Source organism: Abramis brama (assembly GCF_963993115.1).
Source record: "Abramis brama genome assembly, chromosome: 7".
Lineage (NCBI taxonomy): Eukaryota > Metazoa > Chordata > Actinopteri > Cypriniformes > Leuciscidae > Abramis > Abramis brama.
In genome coordinates this window covers 42,144,010-42,163,188 of record NC_139969.1, presented here as the reverse complement: position 1 = coordinate 42,163,188, position 19,179 = coordinate 42,144,010, and the positions used below count along the sequence as shown (strand labels likewise).

The following is a 19,179-nucleotide window of genomic DNA, read 5'->3' as shown; positions in this document are numbered from 1 at the left end:
TGTAGTAAAACAAGCTTTTTTGGCAGAAATGTGCCTGTAAATATTCATATTAAATGCTGTTATATTACATAATAAAGTCATGTATAAATGCATTAAATGTCTTGGAATAATGCAGTAATGTGTTTGTTTAGAAGTTATGGCAGTTTTTTTCTTACATCGGAATGTGATCACTTGTGTGGGCGTGTTCGAGGAATTTGGCTGCTGAAAATACAATATTTTAATTAAACTCTGACCTTTTAAATTTAAACTAACTAAATGACTAAATTTGCTGAATGCTGATCCAATCTTGTAGCACTCAAAGATATTTGTATACATTTAATACATATAATCAATGTTATAACCACCAATATATTACCCAACTCTAGAAATAATGCTTGTAATGTATTTTTTTTATATATATATTTGCATTTGAAGAGTGAATTGTTCAGTTTCTATTTGTGTTTCTAATATGTAATATTTTTGTGCTTATCTAGAGTTATACATTTATTTTGCAGGATCAGTTCATATTTGTACAGTGCAAGCTGTGTGGAATCACAGACCCGTATTGATGAGGTGATGTCACAAGATTTGTCATGAACTGTTGCACAGACTGCTGTTACGGGTTGAGGTAATGGTAATGCTGTCCTATTTATTCCCCTTGCTGTCCTGTGCCAGATCGTTCTTGCATATTGTTACATGCTGTTGTTACCCTGCCTGTCTGATGATTCCTGTTGTGTATGTTTCCTGCCTAGTCAACTCTCGCCTGTAGTGTTTTCCCCCACAGAGAAGTTCCTGTTTGTGTTTTACTTTTATATTAATAAAGCCCATATTCTTCTGCATCCTTGAGTCCTCACTTCAACCATTACCCAAACCCATAACATTGCGATCTGGCCACAAGAGGACTCAGTGGACAATGGGCACCTTCCTCTTCCCATCTCCTGCCTATTTGAGCTCTGTTAAACAACAGATGCTTAATTTATGCTGCTGCTTTCCAAGAAACAGCCGTGAATGTTGCTGTTCCCCTAGAACAGGGGTGGGCAAACTTTTTGGCTCAAGGGCCACACTGGGTTTTAAAATTTGACAGAGGGCCGGCCCAGTAGCAGATTATGAAACACGATCTCATTAAATTGCGTATCTATACCACGAATTTTATTTCTCGTGCCATTTATACGCCAAATTTTTTTTTTTTTGCGTGCATATGCTGCGCACTGTAAACCCTTTGGTTAGGATTAGGGGTGCGGAGTGCGTGCCTATTACACGCCATTAAAGGGATAGTTCGCCCAAAAATTAAAATTCTGTCATTTACTCACCCTCAAGTTGTTTCAAACCTGTATGAATTTCTTTTTTCTGCTGAACACAAAAGAAGATATTTTGAAAAATGTCGGTAACCAAACAGTTGATGGACCCCATTGACTTCCATAGTAGGAAAAAAAATACTATGGAAGTCAATGGAGTCCATCAACTGTTTGGTTTACCCGAGATTTTTCAAAATATCGTGTTCAGCAGAAAAAAGAAATTCATACAGGTTTGAAACAACTTGAGGGTGAGTAAATGATGACCGAATTTTCATTTTTGGGCGAACTATCCCTTTAAGTGCGTATCATATGCACGCGAAAACTGCGTTTCATAAGAACTACAAATACAATTCGTGGTATTCGCACTTTCATGAGATCGGGCTGGGCAAACACATTTACGTTGTGGCAACGTCTGTGCGAAATTCAACAACTGAGAGACGACATTCTGACAATACATTTTTTTTTATGCTAGATATCCCCCATTTAGCATGTTATGTTTTGAGGTTAATTTTTAAAAAACGAAAATTTGGAAAAAAACGAAATAAACGAATATACAAATTTATTTTAAGTATAATAAAACATAAAAAGCAAATGCAGATCAGAACATTTAATGAACAAAACCGGGTTCTGTACATGGCAGACGTCAGGGGAGCGTAGTCGAAAGCCGGGCGATAAAGGTTTTGTAAACGGAATCAGTCAGGAGGATACATCCACAAATCCAGAGTAGCAAAACTAAATAGCAGAAAAATCAAAGGAAAAACTAAACGTGTGCAAGCGGTTACCAAACATTTTTTTCTCTGTGAGTTTTCAAAAAATGGAAAAAACATTAACGTGCACCAAGTCTATGCGCTTAAGTTGCTGTCTGTTTGGTTTCCATGGTGACGCGTCTAGCTTGTTACGTGACACACCGCAGCCACAACAGCGCTGAATGAATGATGATCTGCTTTTATGTAATTTTTCCTTTTTTACATTTGTTAGCTATGGCATGAAATATCTGATATTCCGATTGTCAAATATATGCAACGCAATTTATATATAACGCAAAGTATTGCAAGAAAAAGGCAAAATTAATGCGATCTTAAGACAATTTTTTAAATACTCAACGGGCCGGATTAAACAGCCTAACGGGCCGTATGTGGCCCGCGGGCCGTAGTTTGCCCACCCCTGCCCTAGAAGCAGCTATCTCCACGCCATCGCCCTGCCAACGTAGACGGAGAAAGAGAAAGAAGGCTTCCTCTATAACGTCAAGCCTATCGGATCCTGAATTTCCTGTCATGTCTGAAGAGGTTGCCCTTTCTCTCTATGTCACTGCCCTTGTGTGTGTCTGGGCCACTCACACATCATCAGCTCCCAGCCCAGAGGCTGCCCTGGAGCCCGCTACGTACCCAGAGACTATTCCTGAGACACCCGTTTCCCCTGTCAGTCCTGCCATGGCCCAGAGGGAGAACCTCGCCTTTTGTGTCATGATTGCCCTGTGTGCCTGGGCAGCACACATCTCTCAGCTAGTCTCCTGTCCTGTCTGTACTCCAGAGACCTTCCCAGAGCCCGCTGCTTGCCCAGAGACTGTCCCAGAACCTGTTGCTTGCCCGGAGACTGTCCCACAGCCCGCTACTTGCCCGGAGACTGTCCCAGAGCCCCCTGCTTGCCCAGAGACTGTCCCAGAACCTGTTGCTTGCCCAGAGACCTTCCCAGAGCCCAGTGTCTGCCCGGAAGCCTATCTTGAACCCGCTTTTAAGCCCTGGAACTGTTTCACCATGACCCTTGTTCCCTACCTGAAGGCTAGCCAGACCCATGCCCACTATACTGGCAGCCGAACTCCCATTGGGACTGTCACCTTCATTTTGTTCCCATTTTTCACCCTGATTCCTGTTCTGCTCGAGTCTGATCTGCCTATTCAGATGGTCCTACTCGAGTTCCCTGTTTTGACAGACCCACTCAAGTTCCCTGTTCAGCTATGAGGGATACGCATAAGCCAAGTGTTCACACAGAACAAGATAACATGAACGCACACAGCTAGTGAGAAACACTAGCTGCATGCGACGCTTCACAAGACAGAAACACAACATGGCCGTGGAGAAACGGACCACGTGCAGAACAGAACACAACACAACAAGACACAGACAAAGACAGGAGAAAACGGGAGTGTCAGGGCTCTGTCACAAAACCAAGAAACACACTAGACCGAGGTGACAGAACCCTGACAGGCAGCACACACTCATCAAGCTAAAACACTGCTATCAAATCACTAACTATCCCAAAAGTGTTTAAATGCTTTGAATCTTTTCCATTTGCAAGTAATAAATTCCCACCTGTGCATTTACAGATCCAGGTAACAAACCAAAGGAAGAGGGCAGCAGCATTGATGTGTCAACCGTGGTAAATAAAGGAACATTCTTCATGAAAGATGTGTACAGTAAGCTGAAACTTACAAGGCAAAATGAGAACAATTGAAGATTACCTTTCTCAATTTGCAAGGGTCTTGGGTTATTTATCTATATTTCTTTAATAGATAAAGTTATGTTTAATTCCCTATAAAGTAGGAATACAAATTTTCTCTTTTTTAAAGCCCAGTGTCAGTGAAGATGTGGTCAAAGGAATCCTGGTGTTTGAGGAAAATGTGAAGGAACCTTTCCCAGCATTCTACTATGATGTGGCCCCGATGACTAAGGTAATTCATCACTTTGAGGTGACGCAGTAGCAGTCAAAAGTTTACGTACACCTTGCAGAATAAACTGCTTTATCAGGGCAGTACTGCACATGCACATTTTTGTGATCCCTATTATTGCTAAAATTATTAACATTAAAGGTATTATAAATTATTAAATCAAATGTAATTTGTGATGCATGTTGTGAAAGGAAACGAACGAAAAGAGACATTGTAAAAAAAAGTTTAATTAGTAAATGTTGTTTAGAACAGCTTTGGATTTGAGCGAGACAGAGACCACAGAACTGAAGAGTGTGTTAATTAATTCCTGTCCTGTCTTTAATAAACTGCAGATTGCAGACGTGGTCCCCCGAAGAGCCTGGTGTCGGTGGTTTATTTGTGGTGCTGGGTGAAATCCGCTACATAAGTACATTTTAGAGCACTTTTTTTCACAAAGGTAGGCTCATAGAGATCTACAGTTAATAACGGAGAAATTTGAATGCTTCTCACTAGATCTCGCAGATAAGTTATTACTTCTGTGGCAAATTCAAATGATTTCTTTACTGGATCTTTTAGCACTGTGTAGTAACAGTGTCACTTGATCAAGATCTGCTAGCGCTGCACTGATATTGGTCAAAACTGAAAGCACAAATGAGTAGCGCAGTTTCGTTCCGCTTTCATTACGTTTGCCATTTGATGTATTACGGACCGACGGACCTAATACGGACTTTTATAAAACCATCTTCTATTTTGTTCTGTTGGACCAGGAAGACATCATCATCATAATTTTTATTTAATGCCATGTCAGCAATCAGAGCTATCTTCATGGCAAAAATTCAATTACAAAAACACAAATATCATATAAATACAATAAAACAGAACAAAGATAACCAGCAAGTCATATTATACAATATATCTTTTTAAGTTAACATATGTTAAAAAATCCAAAACCTTTTCAGGTATAATCTCATTAAAAATGTCCTTAACTGAAATAACTTCATAAAAAAGCATTCTACTTGTGTTAAGTCCAGGACAATCTAATAAAATATGTTTGACAGTTAAAGGAATCCTACAAAACATACATAATGTTGGGTCTTCACCTTTAAGTAAAAAAACATGGGTCAAATTTGTGTGACCTATACGACATCTGGTGTAGACCACCTGATCAAGTCTAGTTTTAAGATCCCAAGACAAACACAGATCCAGGACTTTACATCAGAAATACGTAAATATATGAGCTGCATATTTTAATGCATTCACAGTTTCATCTTCTCTAGGCTGTACCCATTTAACGGGGGAGGCCCAGTCTACATTTTTTTGTTGTAGAAGTTGATCAGTTGCCTCTCCTGTTCTTCAGCACATGATCTCAAGTTCATACACATTAAAAGAGGTTTCTGTGTCTCATGCAGTCAGATAATTTCCTTTCTGTACAAGGAAATTGTTGGGTTTCCATTTGTTGGATCCGGATGGGTCTTCCAATCTGGTGAATAAAATTACATTTATTCCTAAATAATGTAAAATCAAGAGCTCCACATTAACAAATTAAAACAGAATGTCAACAAACAGGCACATCACCCTCTTTTGCAAGAGAAGGAGAAACAATCTAACTGCCATGAACCATGAATGAGAACACAGTTGTGTTGTTAATTTCTTCATCCATTGGTCTACAATTTAGGAAAGGGGGGAAAAACAATAAAATAAAAAAAATTCTAGTGTGAGGTAAAGTCTACTTTTATAAATCATTTTCTGTTTCTCACAAAACAAATATATGACTTTTATACACTTGATTTGTTAAGGCTATGCATGGAGAAATAATAGACTTGTGTTAAACATGACCTATGCTTCAATCAAAGGCTGAAAATTTAACTTAATTTACTTACATATTGGGATCGCATCAGAGAGCCCCAATCATCTTCGAGTGTTAATAGAACAAGCCAATTCACATTGATTTGCAGCTCGTGCTCCACCCCACAGTGTGGGTATGAATAGGAAGCACATGCAAGCACCAGTTGTTTTTTGCTGAGGAGCTAGGTAGAAACACAGCATCAGCGGTGGTCCAGCAACGGTGGCAACGGGATGTACGTCTCTGTTCCCTCCTTCATGGAACGAGAGTACATACGTAACCGATATGGTCCCTTTCAGTCGGTCACGTTCTACATATGTTGACATGCCAACATATTGGGATCCCAAGTATAACGCCACCTATTGCTGCCACCTTTCAGCACCCAGTGTAAGCCTCCTGAGGGGCTGAAGATGAGACATACGCAGAGGAAGTCTTTGCTGCTGTTCCGCATGAACCATACAGTCAGACTATTGGATAACACTGGGAAAGCGTGCCCTTTTCAGGGGAAAGGAACGCTGCGGAAGCCACATCCTGCCCGTAGGGAGGTATCATATATGGACTGGCCGGTCAGGGCTGTACAACATATGGATGTCACTGAGGTGGCTCCGGCCTATGTAGGGGGGAGGCAATACTGTTCAAGGATGGCAGAGACACAGGCTCGCTGCAGGGAGCCATACCGTGGATACCGTAGAATACACATATGGGATCACCGTAGGGATAACAACATATGGGACCCAGCCTAACACAGGTTCCACCAATGCATACAAGCGTTAGACCTGGTGTCTACTGCCAGAGGGTGTGGAGGAACTCAAGAGGGTTCGCTTAGATGAGGTACGCACCTGGAGTAGAAATGGTGCATGCATCCAGTCCAAAGGCATAACCTTTTTTTTTAACCTAGTGGAGTGGGCTCGCAACCTGAGGGGGCATGGTGCGTCTTGGGTTTGGTACACCAAGACTAAGGCATCCACTATCCAGTGGGCCAACCTCTGCTTGGAGACAGCCTTTCCCTTCTGCTGGCCTCCGTAACAGACGAAGAGCTGGTCTGGGGTCCTGAGACTTTTTGCTCTGTCCACGAATAGGCGCATAGCGCGAACTGGACAGAGAAAAGGCAGGTCTGGGTCTGCCTCCTCCAGGGGCAGCACTTGCATGTTTTACTACCTGGTCCTGGAAGGGAGTGGTAGGAACCTTGGGCACATATCTGGGCCCTATCAGGAGTGAGGAGCCCACAGGGATTGGTTACCGGGCAGGGAAGCCCTCACTATAATCCTAATATCCTCAGAATATTAGTACTAAAAATGTACGTTTCTTCAATCCTCAGTTTTTTTTTTGACATCAAACAGTTTAATGATTGTGATAAGTTGGTAGATCCCTCCCCAAAAGACTTTCAGATTTATAGTAAACTTTTACCCATAGAAGTATGAGTTTGTTATACCCTTACCTATGCCTCGATCTAGTGTCTCTTCTGGCCAAAACCAGAAGAGAGCTACTTTGACAACTAGCTCACAGTTCCTCAAGAACACTCGACACACTGGTTGACTGTATTTATACCACTCTCAGAGACAACATACAGAATGATCTGTTTGACTCTGAAGTGAAAGACAACTGTTGCTTGCATCTGCTTCTTATTTATACCCACGCTTCGGGGTGGAGCGCGAGATGCAAATCTTGCCTGCCAATATGCATTGGCTCGTTCTGTTTACACTCGAAGATGATTGGGGCTCTCTGACGCGATCCCAATACATCAGCACGTAGACATATGTTGAACATGACAGACTAGAAGGGAAAGCAGCGTTTCCATCCCATGTGTCCAAGAGAACAAAATTGTCACTTCCTGGGATACTGGCACAAAATATTAGTACTAAAAATGTAAGTTTCTTCAATCAGCTCTTTTTCCCTCTATCATAAATACGTTGCGTCTCAGAGTGTCAGATGAAACCCAATAAACGCTGTCGTATTCTCTTATGAACGCAACCGTGTGAGACGCTTCTGGAGGGAATTTAACCAAATCATTTTGGTGACAGACTTTGACTTTGAGGTCCACCAAACCAACATTTGTGATGCTGCAATGCCATTGGTCCGCTGGTTAGTGCAGTTTTCCAATCACAGTCTCTGCTGAACCAAAGTCACCAGGGGCCAGCTGTTCAAAAGTAATCTGACCAGATCGGATTGGATCAAATCTTAAAGATGGGTTGTTCTTTTCTAAAAAGGTGGACTTTTTGGTGACGTGGCACGATGGCGCCTGTGTTTGGCGATGCTTCTGTCACTTCTCTGCTCTCACGTACATTTGTAATCCTCCTTGTGATATTACTTGTGTCAACCCTATCAACTACTAGCTATGTCTCTGCAATCATACAATATGATCGGGCCGCGTTGTTCCGCATTAAGACACATATGCAGGACTTGTGTATTACCTGGGACAGATGTTATGAGTTTTTCCCTCCAAAACTGGAGTGCCAAGTGCCATTGTCGGAATACCTGCTGCTTACCCAGCGCCGCAGCAGGAGAAGGAAGCGGGGATCCAGGGCTGGGGTTCAAGTCTGGAGGAGAAAGTGGCGATCCCGTGGATTTTCTCCCGGGCCAAACGGATCTAGAGCTCCCGGGAGTGAGCGGTGCCTGAGGCCGGTTCCGGTCTGCGAGTCAGATCGGGACGCGGTCTGTGCATCGTCACCTGTGTGGTGCACCTCTGACCGGATCTTCCCCACCCGGCCCGCTTCCCATCGTGCACCCCATCAGCGTGCTCTGTGCCCGGTTACCTGTCGGACGGATCATGCCATCCAGCCTGCCCCAGGACAGCCCTTGTCACGCACGCGCTCTACCAGGATTGCACTTATCAACGCGCGCTCCATTGCGAACAAGGCTTTTACTCTGAATGACCATTTCACTAAGGAGAACTTGGATTTTATGTTTATTACTGAGACTTGGCAGCGGGAGAACGAACACTTTCATCTTAAAGAACTATGCCCCCCGGACTGCTCCGTGTTTGGGACTCCTCGGCTCGCGCGACGTGGAGGCGGTCTTGCGCTGGTCTTTCGTGACTCTTTCTGCTGCAGTTTGACGGACACAGCTTCGTTCGACTCCTTTGATATGCAGATGTGTAAGGTTGGGAAAACACACCCCTATTACCAGAGCCGGACAGTAACAGAGTACATTTACTTGAGTACAGTACTTAAGTACAATTTTGAGGGATCTGTACTTTACTCGAGTATCATTTTTGGGGAGTACTCATGACTTTACTCAAGTACATTTGAGAGGCAAATATTGTACTCCGCTACATTTCTATCCATAAACATGAGTACACGTTACTTATTCTAAAAAAAAAAAAAAAAAAGGAAGAATCTCGGAAACCCTCAATTTGTTGTTTCCCTCTCAAACGTGATTGGATTGTGCAGGCGCCACTGATTGGGACAGCCTATCAGCAATCACCTTCAGCTTTCACCCAAAGTCAACTCCATGGTCAGATTAGATAAGAGACGAAACAATGGATGAACACGCAGCAGGTCCATCCAGGGAATGTGCCAACCCGTGGCCCCACCTCGCCAGACTATTTCAGTTCCCTTTCAAGGGAACTCGCGTTGCGTCGAGATTGACGCTAGGGGAACGCCTCGCGTGATTATGTCTTGAAGCACATGTAAAATCAGCCCAATGGCGTGGCGGAACGTCAGATGCGGGTGACGTCACGTACCAGGAAACTATAAAGCCTGCTTGAAAACCAGAGAACAACAGCTTCTGTGTCTTCAGTAGCGCTCTATGTGAAATCTGTCTTTGTCTATTTATTGTTGTCTTGTCACTGAAAGCAATTATGTCCAGCGAACAGTTCAGAATGTGTGTGCATCCCTGCCCGCGTTTTATTACGGGTAGAGACACTCACGCTCTGTGCATTGTTTGTTTGGGAGAGGAGCATGCCCAGTCAGCACTCGAGGGTGCTGACTGTGTGCATTGCGAGGCGCTGTCCATGCGCTCGCTCCGATCCCGGCTGAGCTTCTTCCGGGAAGCTCGCGTCCCCCAGGGCTCGAGTCCCGCTGCTGCCGAGGCACAGCGGCGATCTCAGTCCTGGGGTTCGCAAATGGATCTATCAGCGGGGTCTGAGACGGGCTCTGCCCTATCTCAGCCCTTATCTGATAGACCCGATGTCACTCATCAGGGTTCGGAAGCACGCGCGGCGGTTTCTTCCACCCTGATGATGGCACAAACACTGCAATTATCCAGTTCTGAGGATCTGGATGTTGTTAGTGTTGAGGCTGAGTCTGAGGATGCCCCACCTCAGTCTCATGCACTTGAAGAATTGCTGGAAGTAGTGACAAGAGCAGTCGATAGACTATGTGTTGAGTGGCCATCTAAAATAAATAAACAGGACGTTCGTTCAAAAAGTAAACTTGACGAACGCTTCCTGCTCTCACGTGCACAAACACAACGCCGAAATCTGCCGTTTTTTCCCAATCTCCACACTGAGGCGTCGAGATCGTGGGATAAGCCAGTTTCATATAGAGATTTTTAATTCACAAACTTCGAATTATTCTTCTGTTTCTGGTTATAAAGAAAATGGTTATGGGGAGATGCCAAAGGTGGAAGAGACGCTTGCGCGCTATCTCTCTCCAGCGACGGCATCTTCCCTAAAAAATTTCGGTATTGCCTAATAAGCCCCTCAGAGTTACATCTTCTCTGGTGGGCAGGGCTTATTCCGCGTCTGGTCAGGCTGCAGCATTTTTACACACGATGTCTTTGCTGCAGGCTTATCAGGTGGAATTATTGGGAGATCTCAATGAGGGCGGGGGTATTGGCCCAGATGTGGTGTGTGAGCTCAATTTGAGCAACATTAAAGACCAAAAAAAATAAATAATTATTTTTAATGGATTCACCCCTTTCTACGTCTGGGTTATTTGGCAACGCTGTTAATACTGCAGTTTAGAAATTCCAAGAGGCCTCTAAACACGCTGCAGCGTTCCAAAAATTGCTCCCCCGTCGCTCACATCCTGAGGCTGCTGTGCGGGAACAGCCTCAGACCTCGAGCTCCCATTGGGCATCTACAGTAAAAAGCAGAGCGTCTCCTCCCGTGCTCCCCCGCAAAGATCTCGGGGACAGGGAGGACGTTCTCAACCCCAGCCTTCGAAGGGTAGAGCGAATCTGAGGACCGTTATTACCGCTAAGAAGGCTGTGGGAAAAAGATCCTGGCGCTTGAGGGCTCAGGACCATGAGGGTAGTCCCCCCCAAAGTAGAGCGGTTAACACCTCCTTTTGCGGTGCCCGTCTCTCTTCGGTACCCTCAGGGGACCGTTCTGCCAACCCTGCCACCTCCGGTGCTTCAGGGCGCAGCGGTCTCCGGCGAGCACATATCTCAAGGACCACCCGGAAACGTAGTGGCCTCGGGATGCCCGCCCCCTCTGAGGAGGGTGTTAGAGCAGTCTGTTCAGTCGTTCCCTGCCGGTGCGCCGTTACAGGGCGACGAACCGACTACTCAACAACAACAAAATCCAGAAGTCAGTCTCGAGAGACTGATACCTCTAGTAGAATCTTTGGCAGCGTGGAAGCTACTGCCAAATGTTTCTTGTTGGGTCCTGCAGACCGTAGGGAAAGGGTTCCAAATACAGTTTGGTTCTCGCCCACCTCGGTTTATGGGGGTCCTACCCACCATGGTGGACCCCGAGCAGGTTCTGGTTATGGAACAAGAAGTGAACACTCTGTTAGAGAAGGGGGACATAGAATATGTACCTCCCTCCAACAGGAAAACCGGGTTTTACAGTCGGTATTTCATAGTTCCAAAAAAGGACGGGGGATTGCGTCCCATTTTAGATCTTCGAGTTCTGAATGAGTCAGTCATGCAGCTCAAGTTCAAAATGTTGACTTTGAGACAAATCGTGCCACAAATCAGGTCCGAGGACTGGTTTGTCACAATAGATCTCAAGGATGCATATTTCCATATTTCCATCCGTCCATGTCACTGGAAGTTCCTGAGGTTTGCTTTCGGGGGCAAAGCATACCATTATCGAGTTCTTCCATTCGGTCTAGCTTTATTACCCCGCACTTTCACCAAATGCATGGATGCAGCTCTGGCGCCCTTGCGCCTTCAGGGTATTCGTATCATGAACTACTTCGACGATTGGTTGATTTTAGCTCAGTCGCATCAGTTGGCGATTCGGCATCGAGATGTCGTCCTCGCCCATATGAAAGAGCTGGGGTTACGGCTGAACGCCAAGAAGAGTGTGCTTTCTCCATTTCAGAGGACCACTTTTTTATGCGTGGTTTGGGACTCAGTGTCGATGCAGGCGCGCCTGTCACCGCCACGTATAGAGTCCATCCTTGCAGCTGTGAAAAGTGTAAAGCTAGGCCAGCTACTCACTGTCAAACAGTTCCAGAGACTGTTGGGTCTCATGGCAGCAGCTTCCAACGTGATACCTTTTGGACTGCTGCACATGAGGCCCCTGCAGTGGTGGCTCAGGACCAGGGGGTTTTCCCCGAGGGGCAACCCATTTCGCACAATCAAGGTCACGCGGCGATGCCTACGTGCCTTGGCTATGTGGAAGAAACCTTGGTTCCTGTCCAAAGGCCCAGTGCTGGGAGCTCCTTGTCGTCGCAAACTGCTAACGACGGATGCTTCCCTCACGGGCTGGGGAGCGATTCTAGAGGGTCGCTCATCTCAAGGTCTGTGGGAAGACCATCATCGTTCATGGCATATCAATCGCCTAGAGATGTTAGCTGTCTTCCGGGCTCTGAGGAGCTTTATCACAGATCTCAGGGGACACCATGTGCTAGTACAATCGGACAACACTTCGGTAGTCGCCTATATCAATCACCAAGGGGGTTTGCGCTCGCGCACATTATGCAATCTGGCACGCCATATCCCCTTTTGGTCCCAGGGGAAGTTGGTGTCTCTCAGGGCAACTTACTTCCCCAGGGTCCAGAATATAGGAGCAGACACTCTGTCTAGACAGGGGCTGAGGCCCGGGGAATGGAGGCTCCACCCCGAGGTGGTGGAGCTGATATGGAGGGAGTTTGGCCAAGCACAAGTGGATCTGTTTGCGTCTCGAGAGACGTCTCACTGTCCACTTTGGTTCTCCCTCACGCATCCAGCTCCTCCTAGGCTGGATGCCATGGTTTCCCCCAGTTGCTCTGCTCCCGGGAGTTCTGGAAAGAGTTTGCAGGGACCGGGTTTGCCTGCTTCTTATAGCCCCGCGCTGGCTGGGCAGAGTATGGTTTCCCGATCTTGTGTCTCTCCTCGACGGGCCTCCTCTGGAGCTACCTGTCAGGAGGGACCTTCTGTCCCAAGCAGAGGGCTCGATAGTTCACCCTCGACCAGAACTGTGGAACCTGTGGGCTTGGCCTCTGAGGGGGCCCAGCTCATAGAGTCAGGTCTCTCAACTGAGGTTGTTGAGACCATTCTACAGTCCAGAGCTCCCTCCACGAGGAAACTTTATGCCCTGAAGTGGAGAGTATTCACTTCATGGTGTAGTGACCGTCGGTTGGACCCAGTTAACTGCCCATTTGGTACAGTGCTGGAGTTCCTGCAGGATCGGTTCACTGCAGGTCTGACCCCGTCCACTTTAAAGGTTTATGTGGCGGCCTAGGTGCTTACCACATTCCTTTGGGTGGAATGTCTGTGGGGAAAGACCCTCTGGTATCTCGTTTCCTTCGTGGCACCTGGAGGCTGAGGCCTGCAGTTCGCTCTAGGGTGCCACCGTGGGATTTGTCCATTGCGCTGCAAGGCCTTTCCCTGGCCCCCTTTGAGCCTATTTAGGAGGTTCCTAGAAGTTCTTAACTTTGAAAGCTATGTTCCTTCTAGCCATTTCTTCTCTTTAGAGTGGCCAGACCTATTGTACTGCAGGCTTTCTGTCCTCCTCCCTTCTACCAGGAGACTATAATTATGCTTTGCCCAGTTCGGGGCGTTAGACGCTTATGTCCACAGAGCTGCAACCTGTGGTGTAAAAGTGATCAATTATTTGTGTGCTTTGGGTCCCCTAACTAGGGATCTCCAGTGTCTAAGCAAAGGATAAGCAAGTGGGTGGTTGAGGCCATCTCACTTGCTTATGAGGCGGCCGCCAAATTAAGGCTATCCGGTCCCTCTCTACTAGGAGTATGGCCTTATATCAGGAGTTACCTTTCAGGACGTTTGTGTTGCGGCAGGCTGGTCCTCACCGCACACCTTCGTCAGGTTCTACTCTTTGGATTTGGACTCTACACCAGGGTCTCATGTTCTTTCTTCCTAGTGCTGCTCTTCATGATTTCACACAGGACAGACATTTGTAGCTATGGTGGCGTTGGTATAGACGTTCCCCTAGCGTCAATCTCGACGCATAGCGAGTTCCCTTGAAAGGGAACGCCTCGGTTACGACTGTAACCTCGGTTCCCTGAAGAGGGAACGAGCGTTGCGTCACCTTGCCATATCTCCTTCATGCCTGTCAGCGGCTACTTCAGACTTTTCGAAGCTGTTGTTCTCTGGTTTTCAAGCAGGCTTTATAGTTTTCTGGTACGTGACGTCACCCGCATCTGACGTTCCGCCACGCCGTTGGGCTGATTTTACATGTGCCTCATGACATAATCACGCGAAGCGTTTCCCTAGCGTCAATCTCGACGCAATGCTCGTTCCCTCTTCAGGGAACCGAGGTTACAGTCGTAACCGAGGCGTTTTCTGAAGAAGTAAATGATAGTTTTCGCTTCAAGTGTTTGCTGTGTTTACCGAAACAGAACTTCATCACTGCCTACAAAAATTCATCCTCCAACTTGCGAAAGCATGTCAAGGTACGTACATTGAAATAAACTTCCTTACATTTCTAAGCTAGATTCTAGCTACAGAAAAGTGCACTAAATGATTGGCTAGCTGCGATAATGCAGCTTACATTCTCGGTTACGTTTGAGTAGTCGAAGCCACATGCACCCGCCAATTTGCCAGCTGTAAGCTAGCCATTCAGATGGCTAACTTTGGCCTGACAATAGTTAGCATAAGCCGAGGCAAGTTAATCGTGTAACATAGATAATCAGGGTTCCAGACTGCGACCATTTTTTGAGAATGTGCGAGTTAAAATTATATGTGGTCGCATTTGTGCGAGTGCATGGTCATGTAGCCTACTAAGTTACTCAGTTAAATTCACGCATGAATTTTCCTGCATTGAACTTGTTTTAGCGCCCGCCAAAGTGAATTTTTGTCCCGCCAAAGTCTTATATGATCAGCGAGTAATGTGGATGAACTGCTGCGCTTGTGACAAGGGTGCATGTTTAACTGAAAGAACGAGCAGAGACCGAGAGAGAGCTGGTCGCGCGCGCGCATTCTCTCTCTCTTCGGAGCCAGGCGAAAGTGTAAAGTCCAAACTAAGCGCTGTCTGTTTCATGTGGAGCATTCTGAGATTTTTTTTTTTCCTGAATTACCGCTGGGTGTGAATTGTGCTAAATAAGTTGCCTTTTCTTCTCTGAAAAGCATTCCGGACATTCAGCTGGCATAAAACAATAATTAAACGAAAAAAAAAACTATCCAGTGATGAAATGTGTTCTGTGTTGACAGAAATCTTGGATGTCCATGTCCTAACTGCTGGGATAATCACACAACGCGCATGACACGTCCAATTCGCGAACTAATGACTCCTTGGAAGTTTGAACTGGTTAATTTTAATGAATGGTTAAAACAACTGATATTTCCAACAGTGAACTCAGGCGACGTCTGAATCGGTGTAACTAATCAGTAACTTTTTACAATAAGGTTCTATTTATTACATAAATTACATAAATTCCCTACAGGAGCTATTTGGCTTTTTTTTTTTTTTTTTTTTTTTTTTAAATAACAGTTCAGCTGGCCTAGAGAGGATTACAATAGTGTTTGTTGAACTGTAAGGCTTAAATGCCTATTCAAGTGTGGGAACGCTCTTGAGTGTACTCTGTTATACCATAAAAAATGGCTGTAGCCTACAATTGTATTTAAATACATGAGAGATATGTTACCCAAAGTCTTGTATTTGCCTGACCTAATATTGCAGCACTTGTTAGAATGTCAGAAGCACCTAAATACTTTGCTGGTCCACGTAAATTAAAGTTTGTTGAACCAGTAAAACCAATTTAAAAAGTTAGTCTGGAGCCATTGGAAAATTATGAACAACCAGCACTTCATAATTAATAATATTGCTATGTAGACTACATGATGAGTATCTTTTCTAATATTTATTAGTTTATTATAGTGTAAACTGAAATATTATACTGTTTTACAGAGAAGGCATGAGACACATCTGGAGGAATACTGTCAACTGACTTCAACAGCCTGCAAGAGGCCATCAGAAGGTGGAACAGGCTTCAAGGCGAAGCAACTGAAGCTGATGGAGACCAAACAGATGTCTCAGAAGACGGTTGATCGGGCTATCCTCCGCTTCATCGTTCAAGGTCTCCAGTCCTTCTCCCTGGTTGAGAAACCATCTTTCCAAGACCTTATTGTAGAATTACAACCGAGTAGTGCCATCATGTCCCGCACAACTGTGCGGCGCAAGATTGATTCAGCTACATCTAAAATGAAAGAACGTCTCAAGAACGAAATGAAAAAGGTACCATACATTGCCACCACTACTGATTGTTGGACGGCCAGGAAAAGGAGCTTTATTGGTGTAACAGCCCACTGGCTCGATCCTTGCAGTTTTGAACGCCGTTCAGCTGCCCTTGCTTGCCGTCAACTAAGGGGCTCCCACACATTCGATGCCTTGGCAGCTGTTTTGACCGACATTCATGCAGAGTATGAAATAAGTTAAAGGTTGTTAGAACTACAACAGACAACGGGTCGAATTTCGTCAAAGCGTTCCGTGTCTTTGGTCAGCAGGACGAAAATAACAATGAAGAGTTAGTTGCAGAAGGCACAATCGAAGAAAAAGAAGTAGGAGAAGATTGTGATGCATCTGATGGTGAAGAGGAGGTGGAATTCATGGATGTGGAAGCCATTCTGGAGGAAGATGATGGGCTTCAGTATCAGCTGCCGAAACATCATCGGTGTGCATGCCACTTACTAAATTTAGTTTCCACAGTCGATGTTGATCGGGCTAATAAGACAGAAGCTTACAAGAAATTGTCCAGATCAGCCTTTTCTAAATGTCAGGCACTCTGGAATAAAGCATCAAGGTCTCCTCAAAATGCAGAGCTTATAGAGGAACACTGTAAGCTTCACTTGGTACAGCCTAATTCAACTCGATGGAACTCCTCTTTCATGGCTGTGGAACGTGTGGTCAGAATCATTAGAGACCAAGGAGAGGGGTCTGTGAGAACGGTCTGTGCTGCACTCAATGTTCCAATGTAAGTAGCTTATGTTAATGTATAATTGTGTTCTTATTTTGTTAGTTATGCTTACCACATTATCTGCTGTAGGTACACAAATAAATAAATGTCCAGGTTCTGTATACATTTTGTTGAAATATGTGTTTGTTTATTTTCTTCTGTTTCTATTAGGTACAGTCTGGCTGACATGGCCTTTTTAGGGGAATATGTCACCACCATGAGTCCAGTTGCAAAGTCCTTGAACATACTACAAGGAGAAGTCAACGTTCAGATGGGCTGGCTGCTCCCGACAATCACCGCCCTCACAACCAAGCTTGAAAAGTCCAGACCGTCACTCAGATTTTGCAAGCCACTTGTTGATGCTCTTCTTGAAGGTTTGAAGAAGCGGTTTGAGAGCATGATGTCAGAGCCAGACATCAGTCCTACAGCTTGGTAAGGAAAATGTTTTTGTTTGTTTGTTTGCTTGTTTTTTCAAAAACCTTTACATCCAACAATGATTCTATGCAGTTGTTTACTTACAGAGTAATAATAACAAAAATATGTGTTTGTTGTTGTGATTCTGTGTTTCTAATCAAGGCCTTAGTTACATCAAGGAACATCTGCCAGAACACGATGAAGGTCTTCGGTCTCCTGATACCACATCAACCTCTTCTGATGAAGATGACTTCTTCTCCAATGTCAAGCAGACGCATTCCCATGAGATAAGTAAGCAACTTGATGGATACCTAGCCGCTACAGCTGAAGGAGTGAATACACTGGCCCCCTATCCAGCTGTGCGTAACCTCTCACTAAAGCTCAACACAGCGCTGCCAGCTTCAGCAGCGTGTGAAAGGCTTTTTAGCATAGCGGGTTTGCTTTTCACCCCAAGAAGGGGATCAATTCATTCACAGAATTTTGAGAACCAACTTCTCCTCAAGTTGAACAAGGACTTCATGACATTTGATTGAATTGAAGTACAGTACACACACACACACACACACACACACACACACACACACACACAAACACACACACACAGAGAGAGTTGTCACACATAGATTGTGTGTGTGAGAATGGTGTTATTCAGCTGAAAGTATTTTCTCCTGCCTTTGCCTGTATGTCAATGTGAGAGGAAGGGGCTTAATACTGTCACTCAAATGAGCTGAATTTTATTTTTCCTTCTTTGTATGCTGACCTAAACACAGCTGATTTTCTTTAATCATTATTATTTTCTCTTCTTTGCTCTATGCTGCGTGTATAACACGGTCAGGTTCAGAGGTGTGTCAGAACATTGCTATATTGCCTTCTTTGCTGGTTTAAGTTTATTGATTTGATTGATGAAAAAACTCACATGTACACACAATTGTTAGCTGAATTTTCTTTTCTGATATTACACATTAATGTAAGCTGAGCATTTGCTTTGATGTTCTTGAGTATGCTGTGTTTAACACAGGCAGGTTCAAATGTGGATGCAAAAAATCCATTAAAACTCTAGCAGAGGTTTGTCAGAGTGTTGCCATTGTGCTATTGCCTTGTGGGCAAGTGAGAAATGTTAAATAAAGCAACATGGTAAAAAGATGAAAATGACTTGATTTTACTTTCAATTGCTTTTACATTCTCCAAGGTATTAACATTTTCATAACTCCATGTAGGACGTATCTGTACATAAATGTAAGCACTGTGGCAGTAGTAATGCAATATTTAGAAAATTTACTCTTGTACTCTTGATACTCAAGTACTTTTAAAAACAAGTACTTCAGTACTTTTACTTAAGTAGACATCTGACTGTAGTACTTTTACTTGTACTTGAGTAAAATTTACCAAGGGGTATCTGTACTTTTACTCAAGTAATGAAGCTGTGTACTCTGTCTGCCTCTGCCTATTACTGTGTTTTAGTTTACCGACCTCCTGGTCCTGCACGCACATTTCTTGATGATTTATCTGAGTTTTTAACGTCTATCATAAAACTAGACCGTGTTTTAGTCCTTGGGGACTTTAATCTGCATATTGATGATCCCACTTGTTTGATTGCAGCTGAATTGTTGACTACCATGGACTCGTTTAATTTTGTACAGCACATTTCTGGCCCCACGCATAAAAAAGGTCATACGTTAGATTTGGTCTTCTCTTGTGGCCTAACCATTGATAAACTGAGTGTGGAGGAATTTCAAATTAGTGACCATTTTTGTATATCTTTTAATCTGTCACTTA

General features: G+C 44.5%; 1 protein-coding gene across 2 annotated transcripts; it reads left to right on the top strand.

Moving 5' to 3' along the window:
- Positions 1-499: 499 nt before the first annotated feature.
- Positions 500-18,539, top strand: LOC311087342 (uncharacterized protein). Of its 2 annotated transcripts, XM_084120682.1 has the most exons (7): positions 500-607; positions 3,598-3,650; positions 3,841-3,942; positions 4,272-4,375; positions 15,945-17,007; positions 17,161-17,421; positions 17,566-18,539. In XM_084120682.1, exons 5-7 carry the CDS (start codon positions 16,643-16,645, stop codon positions 17,570-17,572), a joined length of 633 nt encoding a protein of 210 aa, XP_083976808.1. In that variant the 5' UTR covers positions 500-607; positions 3,598-3,650; positions 3,841-3,942; positions 4,272-4,375; positions 15,945-16,642; the 3' UTR covers positions 17,573-18,539. The 2 variants fall into 2 exon arrangements, with proteins under 2 accessions (XP_083976808.1, XP_083976809.1); XM_084120683.1 differs by lacking the exons at positions 500-607; positions 3,598-3,650; positions 3,841-3,942; positions 4,272-4,375 and having other exon boundaries at positions 14,936-17,007.
- The last annotated feature ends 640 nt before the right edge of the window (positions 18,540-19,179 follow it).

What these genes read in the sequence shown, in the direction of transcription:
- LOC311087342 (XM_084120682.1), top strand. Translation starts at nt 16,643, where the DNA reads ATGGATGTGGAAGCCATTCTGGAGGAAGATGATGGGCTTCAGTATCAG. An exon ending in GCTGCACTCAATGTTCCAAT is followed by an intron (nt 17,008 to 17,160) that starts GTAAGTAGCTTA and finishes TGTTTCTATTAG; the next exon opens with GTACAGTCTGGCTGACATGG.